At 44.6% G+C, this 11,281-nt stretch overlaps 4 protein-coding genes across 5 annotated transcripts; 2 read left to right on the forward strand and 2 right to left on the reverse strand.

Annotated features, from left to right (window-relative positions):
• Positions 1-4: 4 nt before the first annotated feature.
• Positions 5-590, reverse strand: CG15517 (uncharacterized protein). Its single transcript, NM_143488.2, has 2 exons — positions 380-590; positions 5-318 (listed from the first exon to the last, which is right to left on the reverse strand). Exons 1-2 carry the CDS (start codon positions 564-566, stop codon positions 29-31), a joined length of 477 nt encoding a protein of 158 aa, NP_651745.1. The 5' UTR covers positions 567-590; the 3' UTR covers positions 5-28.
• A 1,638-nt stretch (positions 591-2,228) lies between these two features.
• Positions 2,229-3,213, forward strand: CG15515 (uncharacterized protein). Its single transcript, NM_001276159.1, has 3 exons — positions 2,229-2,280; positions 2,737-2,864; positions 2,922-3,213. The coding sequence occupies exons 1-3, from the start codon at positions 2,263-2,265 to the stop codon at positions 3,145-3,147; spliced, it is 372 nt and encodes a 123-aa protein (NP_001263088.1). The 5' UTR covers positions 2,229-2,262; the 3' UTR covers positions 3,148-3,213.
• Positions 3,214-4,871: 1,658 nt separating this feature from the next.
• Positions 4,872-9,657, forward strand: CG31036 (uncharacterized protein). 2 transcript variants are annotated; one of them, NM_170450.2, is made up of 9 exons: positions 4,872-5,173; positions 5,915-6,099; positions 6,159-6,367; positions 6,425-7,066; positions 7,209-7,369; positions 7,434-7,635; positions 7,706-8,712; positions 8,987-9,191; positions 9,249-9,657. In NM_170450.2, exons 1-9 carry the CDS (start codon positions 5,059-5,061, stop codon positions 9,544-9,546), a joined length of 3,024 nt encoding a protein of 1,007 aa, NP_733329.1. In that variant the 5' UTR covers positions 4,872-5,058; the 3' UTR covers positions 9,547-9,657. The 2 variants fall into 2 exon arrangements, with proteins under 2 accessions (NP_733329.1, NP_001138125.2); NM_001144653.3 differs by having other exon boundaries at positions 7,212-7,369.
• A 98-nt stretch (positions 9,658-9,755) lies between these two features.
• Capa (Capability) lies at positions 9,756-11,111 on the reverse strand. Its single transcript, NM_079828.3, has 3 exons — positions 10,959-11,111; positions 10,206-10,367; positions 9,756-10,135 (listed from the first exon to the last, which is right to left on the reverse strand). The coding sequence occupies exons 1-3, from the start codon at positions 11,020-11,022 to the stop codon at positions 9,906-9,908; spliced, it is 456 nt and encodes a 151-aa protein (NP_524552.1). The 5' UTR covers positions 11,023-11,111; the 3' UTR covers positions 9,756-9,905.
• Positions 11,112-11,281: the final 170 nt, after the last annotated feature.

The raw sequence follows: 11,281 nt of genomic DNA on the forward strand, positions 1-11,281 counted from the left end.
GTTTGTTTTGGGTGTCGCATTTGTATTTCTAGATCAGGCTAACTCCATCCATGCCCACTTGGATGCAGGGAAAATCGTAGCTGGCGACCTGGTTCGTGGCATAATCGGTATAAAAGGTGGGACAGGCCTTGACCGCCACTCCTGCCACCTTGATGTTTACTTTGATGCACATGTCCAGGGAAACCATTGAGATGACGGGAATGCAATATGTGGGCGGGTTGGCGGTGCTGATGGATAGCGCGGCCACCGAATTTCCATCCATTGTGGCCCCCAAATTGATGGTTCCACTGGTCAAGCCAATGCCCAAAGTGAGGCAGACTTGAAGGGGAATTTGGTATAAGGTAAGGGTTATATGAATGTGTGTATCCTAGCTACATACCGGTACTATTTTGACTAAGGAGATCAACCGAAACACTCTGGCAGCAGCTGCAGGACATCGTTAGCGAGCATTGGCATCCCTGGGTCTGTGCCGACGAGGATAAAAGTCCAGCTGCATCGACATTTTCATGACTAAGGATTCCAACAAGGATCACCAGGAATCCAAGCAGCAGGACGTGAGACTTCATTGTGAAGACGCCTCTAAAACGTCTGAGCATCAGAGGTTTTGCCAATACGCTTTTGTCCAGCACCACTTGCCAATCAGTACTTTAAATATTAAATGTCCATAATTTAATTTAATATATATTTTCACAACTTAATTATTTTTCCGATTGGTTCATTTACTTTGTAATTTAGTCAGCGATTAGCTCAAAAGTCGAGCAATTAAAAGCAACACCAAAAAATTAATACATTGGGGGTTTTTTTGAATTTTTATATTTTGTTTTTATAAATTGTTGAAATTCGTATAATAGGATAACTATTGCATTTTGAGTGCTGCCATCTATCGAGGAAGTGTAAATGTAGTAAATGTAAAAAAGATGTATACATTGTGTATAAATACATTGAGTGTCGTAGGAGCCAGCTTTTTTCACTTGACTTACTAGATTCTTCAAACCCCTAATATTTTAAACCGTAAGCACTAAATAACAGTAAACGAATAAAAATATGTTAAAGATATATAAATAACTATTTTAAAAAATATGATAATTCAACGTGATATTAACAAAAATTTTAAAGCATACTTTTGGGCAACGAGAGCTCAATTGTTTGCGTTCACACAAGCATATTTGTAAACCATACTCAAAATGAAAACAATAGTTTGAAATATACATAATTATCAATAGTTTGTTTGTTTGTATTCTTTTATGTTGTGTTATGTTCTCAGAGAACTGGACTTTTGTACGTTGTTTTTTTTTTCTGAGAGTTTGTCAAACAGATACATTTCAATTCCAAACTAATAATTCGGTAAAGAGTTCCTGCTTTATAGCAAGTATACAAATCTGTGCAATCTCTTCGACTTTTCGGCTTCTAAAGAAATATTTAATTATATTGGTGCTGTCTAGAGCGTTGAACCTCAAAATGAGATTTTAATTAATGGGTAAAAAGCAATCGCTTAAGTTTGAGTTTCATTTTATTGCCAATCAGGAAAACGTCAATTCAACACCAATGGACCTGTACACAAATCTGGATGGAATTGTTGCAAAGATGACTCAGTAATTAAACACGATTGATGGTTGATTACAACTAATTACTCATCCCAACGTACAATCATGTAAAAAACCGCGAAAACCTTTGCTAAGAAAAACCTGAATCGCTGAAAGAAAAGGCAATTGTTCAGAACGAGCATCGGATGCTAAACTTCAGCTTAGAAAGTGAAATCACGGGCGACTATAAACTTAAAAATAAACTAGTTTGTGAGCATCAAAACAATTTTGTTTAATTTGGCATCTCGAATATATGCAAATATCGTTTTATAAATCACTGGTTTCGCTAGCTTTAAGACCAAGGATAACCGCATTTTGATAACAAATTGAGAAATAGTGTTCCATCTGTTGGCACAGCAGGGAGAACCCATTATGTGTGTGGAGCAGATGTCGCCAAGTCGATTCCTTTGCCGAATATTCCTCGAAATCAATCTTTAAATATAACATTTTTACAGAAAGGCGTTGGCGTTTCTTTCGGCATTTGACTTGCGGATCGAGAAGCGACCGGTTTTACTCTATAAGTAGTGGCTGCTACTAAGCAGAAAAATATGACTTATCCACTGTGTGTGTGCCTCGCGCGTCGCGAGCTTGAAAGATCTATGCAGATCCTAACTTTTATATATTAGGGGTCGCACTTCGGATGCTTTAGTATAGCTCGGTAACTCCATCGCGCATCAACATGGCCTCAGCGAAATTGGTAAGCAGCTGCTCAGGGCGGAACCCTATTCCGATTCGAATTCAGCTACTGATGCTGATTCGCATCCGGATACCTCGACCGTGTTCCAGACCTACGACTTGGTATTGACCAGGGGGCGGCAATGTGGCCTGGCCTGGCATGTGAAGTGTGTGCATAATCCAAATAGTGGCTGTCAATCCAATACACGATATTGATGCAGCTGTGCTAATAGCCCGTCTTGCTGCCAAGTTACACAGTTCGCAGTTTAACTTTTGGATTTTTATTATTGGATCTATTAAATAAAACTAGTTTCAATTGTGATCTTATTTAAAAAGTGCAAAGTAGTGAGTGAGATATTCAATTCTTTAAAGGTGTACAAAACATTGAATTAGCACGCTATAAGTGCATCACTTACATAGGCATAATTAGTTAGTCAAATATGATCCAAGACTAATGTGACCCGTTCGTTTCTCACAGCTACTTTTCACTGCCCTGGTGGCCCTTATGGCCGCCCACAGCTCGGCGGGACTTCTGGACTACGTCTTCCCCACCATTGTGTCGGAGTATTACAACCAGGCGCCGACCAAGGAGGGATACCGCTTCGCGTGAGTACTTTCCGCCTTATAGACACAGATCGGTGTTAATGTGCCATTCGATTGCAGGTCGGAGGAGCCAAATGGCAGCAAGCGCGAGGAGATGGGCGTGATCATGAACCCCGGCACTCCCGACGAGCAACTGGTGGTCATGGGTATGTACTCCTCGTACGATGAAAAGACTGACACCGAGACTGTGACGATGTACACCGCCGACAAGGATGGTTACAAGGCCCGTTACCAGATCAAGAACCGGAAACTGAGCCCCGGAGCCCTGAAGTCCGCTGCTGGATAAGGAGCTTGTAGATTAGAGTTGTAAATAAATGAGTCCAAAATATATGCTTGCTTGCTAAGAATTTTCATTTCCACTCGCCACTGGCCAAGATCAAGTTTAGTTGTTTCAATATCAGTGGACCGCACTCTGGATAGACGAGTTTTCTGTTGCGTAATAGTTGTGACCTTTAAAAAGTCTTTACGCCCGACAAATTAGCGCATTCTATAGTAATGATGGACCCGACACCCGAAACGAGTTTCAAGAATCTCGTATCCATGGACAAGCACATTCGGTGGGTTTTCGCCACTTCATGCCATCCACTCGATGTATCTATACACAAAGAAATGTCGAGTCAGGTGAAGCACACGACTTAATAAGCGCCTACAGCTCAAAATTATGGCCAGATTTGACAGACTAAATTCTTAGCATACGTATAATCAAATTCTTATTTTAGTGATCGCCGGATAAGAACAATGGAGATCCAAAAATTAGACTGGTTCCTGGAAGCATTTGGACCAAGAAACTTGTTTCCATGATAAATGATTAGTCGAGGTACAAGGTAATATTTATGTATTTTTCGGGGGTTTTTTGTAAGCCTACATGGGAAACCTTGTCCGCTCGGGTGACGTATTTGGCTTATTTGGCAGCTACAAAGGAAACAAGTTTACCAAAAGATGTGGGTGGGAATTTACTGAGTACGTCTTCATAATTATTAATAATTAATCATCTATACACCAGTCGGCCGGCGATACGAAAATGCAATACCTTTGGTAATTAAACGAAGGCTGCCCATCGTTTTCTGCAGAAGTCGCTCGGCAAACCTTATTAAATTACTATAAAAAAGCTATTCATTCATCAAGTGGGTTTTTGAGTGCCCAAATTACTCGATTAGTAATACGAAGGCCACCTGCAAAACTTAGCCATATTACCCTTTCTTAGGTCGTCTGAAGTTAATGATTACAATGAAAATGGGAAGAAGAACAACAATAGATACATATGTATGGCATAAAATGTATGCTGCCAGTTGGTTTGTCATGTTTGCCATCTGAGCAAGCTAAGAAACTTGTTTAAACCTAATGGCTAATTATTGTTAATTAATCAAGCTTTTAACACTTTTGTGTGCTTACAGTAAAGCTATACTCCGAGTAATGGTATGAAGGTCTCTTGAAATTGTAATCATAGTCGTACATACATATGTAGATAAACCTAAAAAATGAGCGTTAAAATAATATGTTATTTCATTATTGTTTATACTTGAATAAAGTAATAAATTTGCATTATATTGATTTATATAAATTCGATTTAATTTGAATTATCACCTGAAGGGTTATTACCAAATAAGTTATATGATTGAAAAATACTTTTTAAGCTGCGAATACCGTTGTACTGTTTCTACAAGACCTTCTTCGTGTAACAATCAGCTTTTGTACATAGTTAAACGAGCTTTTGTGACTGGAACCATGACTGCACATTGTACGTGGTAGCTGTGTCTAAGCAATCCAGTGCTGTCCCAAAATGTTTGGGACAAAGTCGGACTTGACGGCAAAAGCTTTCCATTGTTGGTGGAAGGGGGTTTTTGTGGCTTGGCGCGCTTTTCCGATTTGTGCCTGTTGCCGCGGAAGTGTCGGTTGCCCCAGGTAACTGACCAGGCATAAAGCGGCCCAAACAGAGAGCGGGCTATAACAATGTCACCCGCATCCGCACCACCATATAGCCCCGAGAACGCTTGGATTACAATGGAACGTTTAGTTCCCGGTCGACGTTCGACGGTGTCGAATCAGCTTTTCCAAATAGTTCGGATATCGGATATCGCCCATATAGAGTGTACTTTTCCACAATCGCACCGTTGCTGTAGCCGCGTGGAAAGGGAAATGCGGCCCGAATTAGGAACACCCGAAAGTGACCAGAACGCTCATAAATAATCCAGTGAAAATGAAAGCAAATCCCGCGATTCTGCTCATTTCCTTCTCGCTTCTGGCCTTCCAATCCAATTGTGTAGCTACGCAAAAGTCGCAGCTTGGTCAGCCGCTTATACAATTGAGTCACGGTGAGTTGAGCATCCGCCGAGTGAAATTTCGATGTATATTTGACCAGAACCAGAGGTTCTGCCGCATTTAGGGTGCAAGTATTTTGACCTTTAACGCTTCCCTTGCTTTACGCACTGGCTGAGAGCCATGTCATACGACCAAAATTCATCACTGGTCGCAGCAAAAAATTTGGGACAATCAATATGGGCTAATTGCAAAACCGAAAGGCAAAGAGGACTGACCCAGGTGATTCGACCTGCCAAATCAAGGCAGGTGTATGCCTAATTGCGGGCCCAACACGCAAGCAAATTGTCAAGTTCCTGTCTTTCGGTTTTCGGAAACGCAGGTGCTAATCGATAAGTTATGCTTTTGTTGTCCCTGAGGAGGGGGTATACCATCCAAAACCAATGCATATAGACGAACTTGTCGCTGGAGCATAATTTGTGCGGTGGAACTGCATTCATTGTGGGAAATATGTTGCCATTAGTGCAATTGATCAAACAAACTCGAAAGCCTGCTACCAAAATAGGGGTAATAAAACCGAAAAACAGCACTTAATACAACTTGGAGAATGAGAAAGACACGAGAATATATATTAAACTTTAGGATATGAATTACATATATACATTTATTTCCAATATAAGTTTAAAACCCCTCTATAAAGTTATCAAATCAGATACTGTGTGTTGTTTACTTTCTATGGAAACGGGGTGAAAGTTCAAGAAACTTGTAAGCCAAAAATAAATCCACGACATTTCCAGACAACAACGACGATGACTATCCAGAAGTTAAGGACGAAATTCACTTGGAAGACTTCTTTTGGACTGGCTCGGGGGATGGGCCACCGGATTTTCTGAAGAAGGTGCACACGGGGATTACCAAGGGCAAGGAAACAGTTTTCAAGACCGAAACGGTGGTGGCCACCATCTATGTGGATGGAAATAATGTAAGTTAAAGCACGGGATAACTCCGAACAAAGGACCTATGTTAAAGATTGATTTACAGGAGATCGACATACCCATTTGTCTGGACTGCAAGCCAGATGATGGCGGCGGCACCTGGGACATGGGTGGCCCAGGAATGCCTCCTCTGAACTACTCCGCCACGGACCGACGTTATTGGCTGCTGACCGTCATGTCGGGATTCTATACGGCCAAGGATAATCCCACGTTGGAGGAGAAGCTGGCACGGCTATATCGTCTGGCTTTTACCAGGTAAGAATAGTTTAAGCAAGGTATGAAAGAAGTACTTAACTTACATCTCACAAGTAGACAACAAACCAGGCACCTTGGCATTAATGGAGCTCAACAAATCGAAGGGGTTAACCTACCGGCACCTCGAGAACGTCGAAAGTCTTTGACGCTACCGACGAGAGTGGAAACCACGACGGGATCGCCAGCAGATGATGTCGAAATACTGGACATGCAGGATGAGGACGAGCAGCACTACATAAAGAGTGTGAGGCGACTGGGCGAAGACACCGAGTGGGCCAGCCACTCGCAGGAGGAGCAGGAGCAGGAGCAGTCCGAGGAGCAGCTCCCATTGGGGGTCACACCCTCGACCAGCACGGAATCGATAGATTATGGAGCATACGTTACTCTGATCCCCTGGGAGCTCATACAGCAGAATGGGAAATCGGAAAAGTTGCGGGAAATGCACGAAACCTTGTTGACTAAGCAACCGCCGGTGCAACAACAACAGGAACAACAACAGGGGGCGCAACCACCACCCCAGACCCATCCCCAAAGCCTTCCCCATTCCCAGTCCCAGTCCCAGCCACTTTATAGGGACGAGCACGTCAGAGTTGTCATACACAACCTAACACAAATTAGCGAGGCGGATGTGCAAAAGTGGAGCACCAACACCAATGGGTTCGGTACCATGGAGGAGCACAACTACGTCAACCTCAAATTGTGAGTGCCTGCCGAACTGGTTTTCAATATTATGAGTTTGATTAACCCACAAAGTGCACTCACATAAACATCTAAAGTGGCATGAGTCGAGTTTTGAATGAATTCATGTAATATTTGTTTGATTTATATTTTTTGTTTTTAGCAGCAATGATCGACCGATAGCCAACCAAACGGAGCTGATTTACACGGTTCTGGTGAATGGTCGACCTGTTTTGGCCACAACAGCAGCAAAGGACATGGAACTGGTCAGTGAATCCGAAGCGGTGAAGACATTTGGACAGGCCGTATATATGAAATCTGAACGTGAGTTGATTTATCTGCAATAGTTCCGATATATACGTATGTATCGTATTTTCTTTTAATATAGCCTACATCAGGGAGCCCACGGCAACCGCTTTGGCTCCTGTTCCTCGAAGTGGACAGGCTGGATTCTTTAACTCGGTCAAAAACAACGTGGCCCTGGTTGTCATCAGTTCTTTGGCCATACTGCTGCTGATGCTGCTCCTCGTGGCGGTTCTACTCCTGGGACGAACCCGATCCCGGCAAAGAGAACTTAGTGCAGTCAACAGGTATGTTCCTTTGCGGAATGAAAGTATTTTTTGCAAGGAATATATATATATATATATATACCCTTTTCAGAAACTCCTCCCGCAACGAACTCCTCTCCGATGGTCAATCAATGCGACCTACGACTAGTGAGAGGACCGAAGGAGAACCAAGTCCAGGACATTCCCAATCCCGGGAGGCAGGAGTAAGGAACTTCTCCTACGAGAGGGAGCCACGCATCAGTTTCCCAGCTCCGCCGCAGGAGACACGATCCCGTCGAGAGTCCATTTCCTCGTCCACGGACAACACTTCCGATTCCTCCGTTTACTGCCCTATCAATCCGCCGAGTGCCGATGTCCAAAGGATCCTGGACGACAAGGCTGCCCGCTTGTTTGACGCCCATAAGAGGCGTCATCAGTACGATCGAGCCGAAGGTCACGAGGAAACCGTTTACACATCCGTGGTGTCGGAGAAGAAGAGCGACAAAATGCGACACAAGTCCAGAAGGCGCTACCTGAACGAGAACCGAGTGGGCTCCTTGGAGACGAGTCCGGTCCAAGGTTCCCTGGCGGGTCATTCCTCCGCTGAGGAGTCCCCCGAAGTTATGCGCCGGAGCTACGAGAACTTCCAACGAAGCGAAGCCTTCAATCCGCACAACAACTACCACCGGAACAAGTTGCTGACCCAAAAAACCGGCAGAGGGGCGTCCGCCGAGGCCATCAACAGCGAGATGATCCGGAATATTCAGCCATCCGACAAGTCGGATACGGCCAGTGTGGGATCCTTCCTGTCGATGGCCTCGGTCCGGGCCTTTCCCAAGAGTACTCTGCCGGAACCACTGAACCGCGTACTGGATCCCGTCTTCGTCACCTACTACGACAACGTGAACGCAGTGGCGCCTCACAACTCCACAAGATCCCTGCGATCCCACAAGTCGCAGGGCAGCAAGGACAACACCATTGCCACTATCGCCAGTTTTCCCAGTCCCAAGGCACCGCCGTCGGTGAGGAATGTCCGCTCCGCCTCGCACAGCGACAATCCGGATCCGGGAGTCGTGGGTCCCGTGGTCTGGGAGCGGCACAAGAAGAAACAGACGCAGGGTGAGCCGGGCGGAGAAACCCCAAAGAGTAACAATAACGATGACGATGAGGACGATGGCGACGTTCGATTTGGGGCCAAGTCGCGTTACTAGGACAACCCGTAGTCGTTGATTTAGTTATTGTTATTGCTTGCACCAATCCTGATAACCCGATAACCAAAACGTAGCTACTAACAACGTAGAGACCCACCTCTCCAGTCCTCTCCATATCAGACGACCTGGTAAAGTCATTCCTCCGCCTATCGTACTCAACTTCTCCAATCGATCTTCCCCAGAGGCCCAGACCTATGCCGACTACAACCCCAGTCCGCTGCACAATCCGTCGGCCATTAGAAACCACTACGAGGGGCTTCTGGAGGGAGCCCTGCAGATGTACTCCAGCCAGGACGACATACCCATGCCCCTGCCCACCCAGAATTTCACCAACAACCGGAGGGCTACGAAGCGCGAGCACAGGGGCTCATCTGCGGGATTGCCGAGGTGCGGATCTATCCTGGAAATGACTATCATTCTCAACTCAAGTAATTGATATTCCAGCTTTCATCCTTCGGCGGAACCCAAGAGCTTAGCTGAACGTCCGGCAACCGCTCAGCCGGAGAAGACGTCCAAGTCGGCGCACTCGACGCAACCTCCGTCGCCTACTTACAGTGCCTGGGGAGGTGGGAGTATGTACAGCTCCCACTCCACCCTGAATCGTCCAGTGAGCGCAGGACCCTTCCAGAGGATGGAGGCCCGATTGGATGCGACTGCTCCATCGGGCAGTAGAACGGGAACTGCACCCCTTATCGAGGCCATACAGTCCGAGCTACGAAAGTTCAAGCAACAGCAGGAGTAGAGCCCACAACGGATGATCTTAGCCATGTCATGGCAATGGCGTATCATTCATGTCCGAACCAAAACTGTTTGCAATTCATTTAGAATAAACTTTTCTTAATACTCCAAAAGGAATCCCAGTTGTAACGCGGTACTTGAGCAGGCTACTTTATATGATTTATTATATTTACATACTTGAAATGGCAAGAAGGACACGCAAAGACATTAATTACAAGCTCTCACCAGCCCTTATTCATAATATATATTTGACCGAAAAACATATTTGCTGTATACCCGTTACAATATTCAATTAGAAGCGTTCTCTTTGATATACAAAAGTATCTACGACATTCAGAGTGTCAAAAGGGGGAGTCAGTGTGTCTAGTTGAGTTCCTTCTGTCCCTTGGAGATGTCCGCAAACGACTTGGCGTCCACACTGCGCTTTCCCAGCCGGGGACCGAACCACAATCCCGAGGAGGCGCTGGGTCCCGTGCGCTTGTCCAGCACCTGTTGCAGAGCCAGAAGGTGGGCCCACTTCCTCAGCTCGGCGTCACCGCGGCCAACGCGTGGGAAGGCCACCAGACCACTGGCTTTCTTTTGGAAATCAGCCTCTGGAATGGCACATGCGTCCCCGGGGCGTTAGGACCAATTAGTCAACCGTATCCGGCCGCAACGACTTACCATTGTAATCCTCCTGGGAGGCATCTCCGTAAATGCCGTCGAGGACTCCGGCCTCTAATCCGTCGCGCAGACTGTTGGCCAGACTGGGATCGCTGCGACCAACGCGCGGGAAGGCATAGAGCCCCATGTTGGCACCTCGTCGGTTCTTGTCGTGGTCCGTCTCTGAATGGAGTGTTTGGGGATTGCAATTTATTCAAATGTTCTCATCTTATTGTTCTTAAGTCTCCGTGGAATAAGCTATTTTCGTAGCCTAACCGCCAAAGTAACTCAAGTGACTTGAATATTTTTATTAAGGCTTTTTGTGATTAAAACCTTTTTTAAATTTGAATTATAGATTTAGAGTGCCACAACTATTTCTTTGATATTTAACTCTTCTTAAGTGGCTTTTATTATTTCAGCGGTTAGATTTGAAATCACCTTTTTGATTTAAAGAGCTTGATATAAAAAGACACTGTGTACGACTTAAATTGCATGCCTCTTCAAGAAGTGCTTTAAGTGTTAAAAAAAAAGTTAATAAAATAATAATAAACAACTTTTCTAAGTAGAACATTTTAATGAAAAATTGGAAAGGTCTTTTTACCATTACCTCTTTCTTTTAAAGGTGCTGCAAAATATTATTGAACATTATTAAAAAGCATTTAACTATTTTCACTTTAAAGTTAACAAAAGATAGCAGCAGCACTTAGTCGAGATAGACTAGTTTGTTGTTTAAGATTTCCTTAAAAGCGATTTTGTAATGTTTCCACCACTCACCAGCTGTACTGAATTCGGCGATTATGAAAATCACTAGAACTATGTGGACCAACATAGATTTCATATTTGCAAGACTATTTAGGACGAAACACTGGCTTGGCGAATATGTTTTTCGGTCTGATGTTATCCTCGGAACGGTCACGGTTCTTCTGATTCCTCTGGTCGAAGTTCACGTTCTTTTATAGGCCAGAAAAGCAGGCGGATGGATGGCAGACAAACAAATTGCCATCGGAACAACGGGGCGGATGATGAATGTTGCTGCGATGCAAATGAGATGTTGCTGGCAACAGGTGGCCTTTAGCAACAAGTTGCAGAAACGTGGT

Source organism: Drosophila melanogaster, chromosome 3R (assembly GCF_000001215.4).
Source record: "Drosophila melanogaster chromosome 3R".
Classification (NCBI taxonomy): Eukaryota; Metazoa; Arthropoda; class Insecta; order Diptera; family Drosophilidae; genus Drosophila; species Drosophila melanogaster.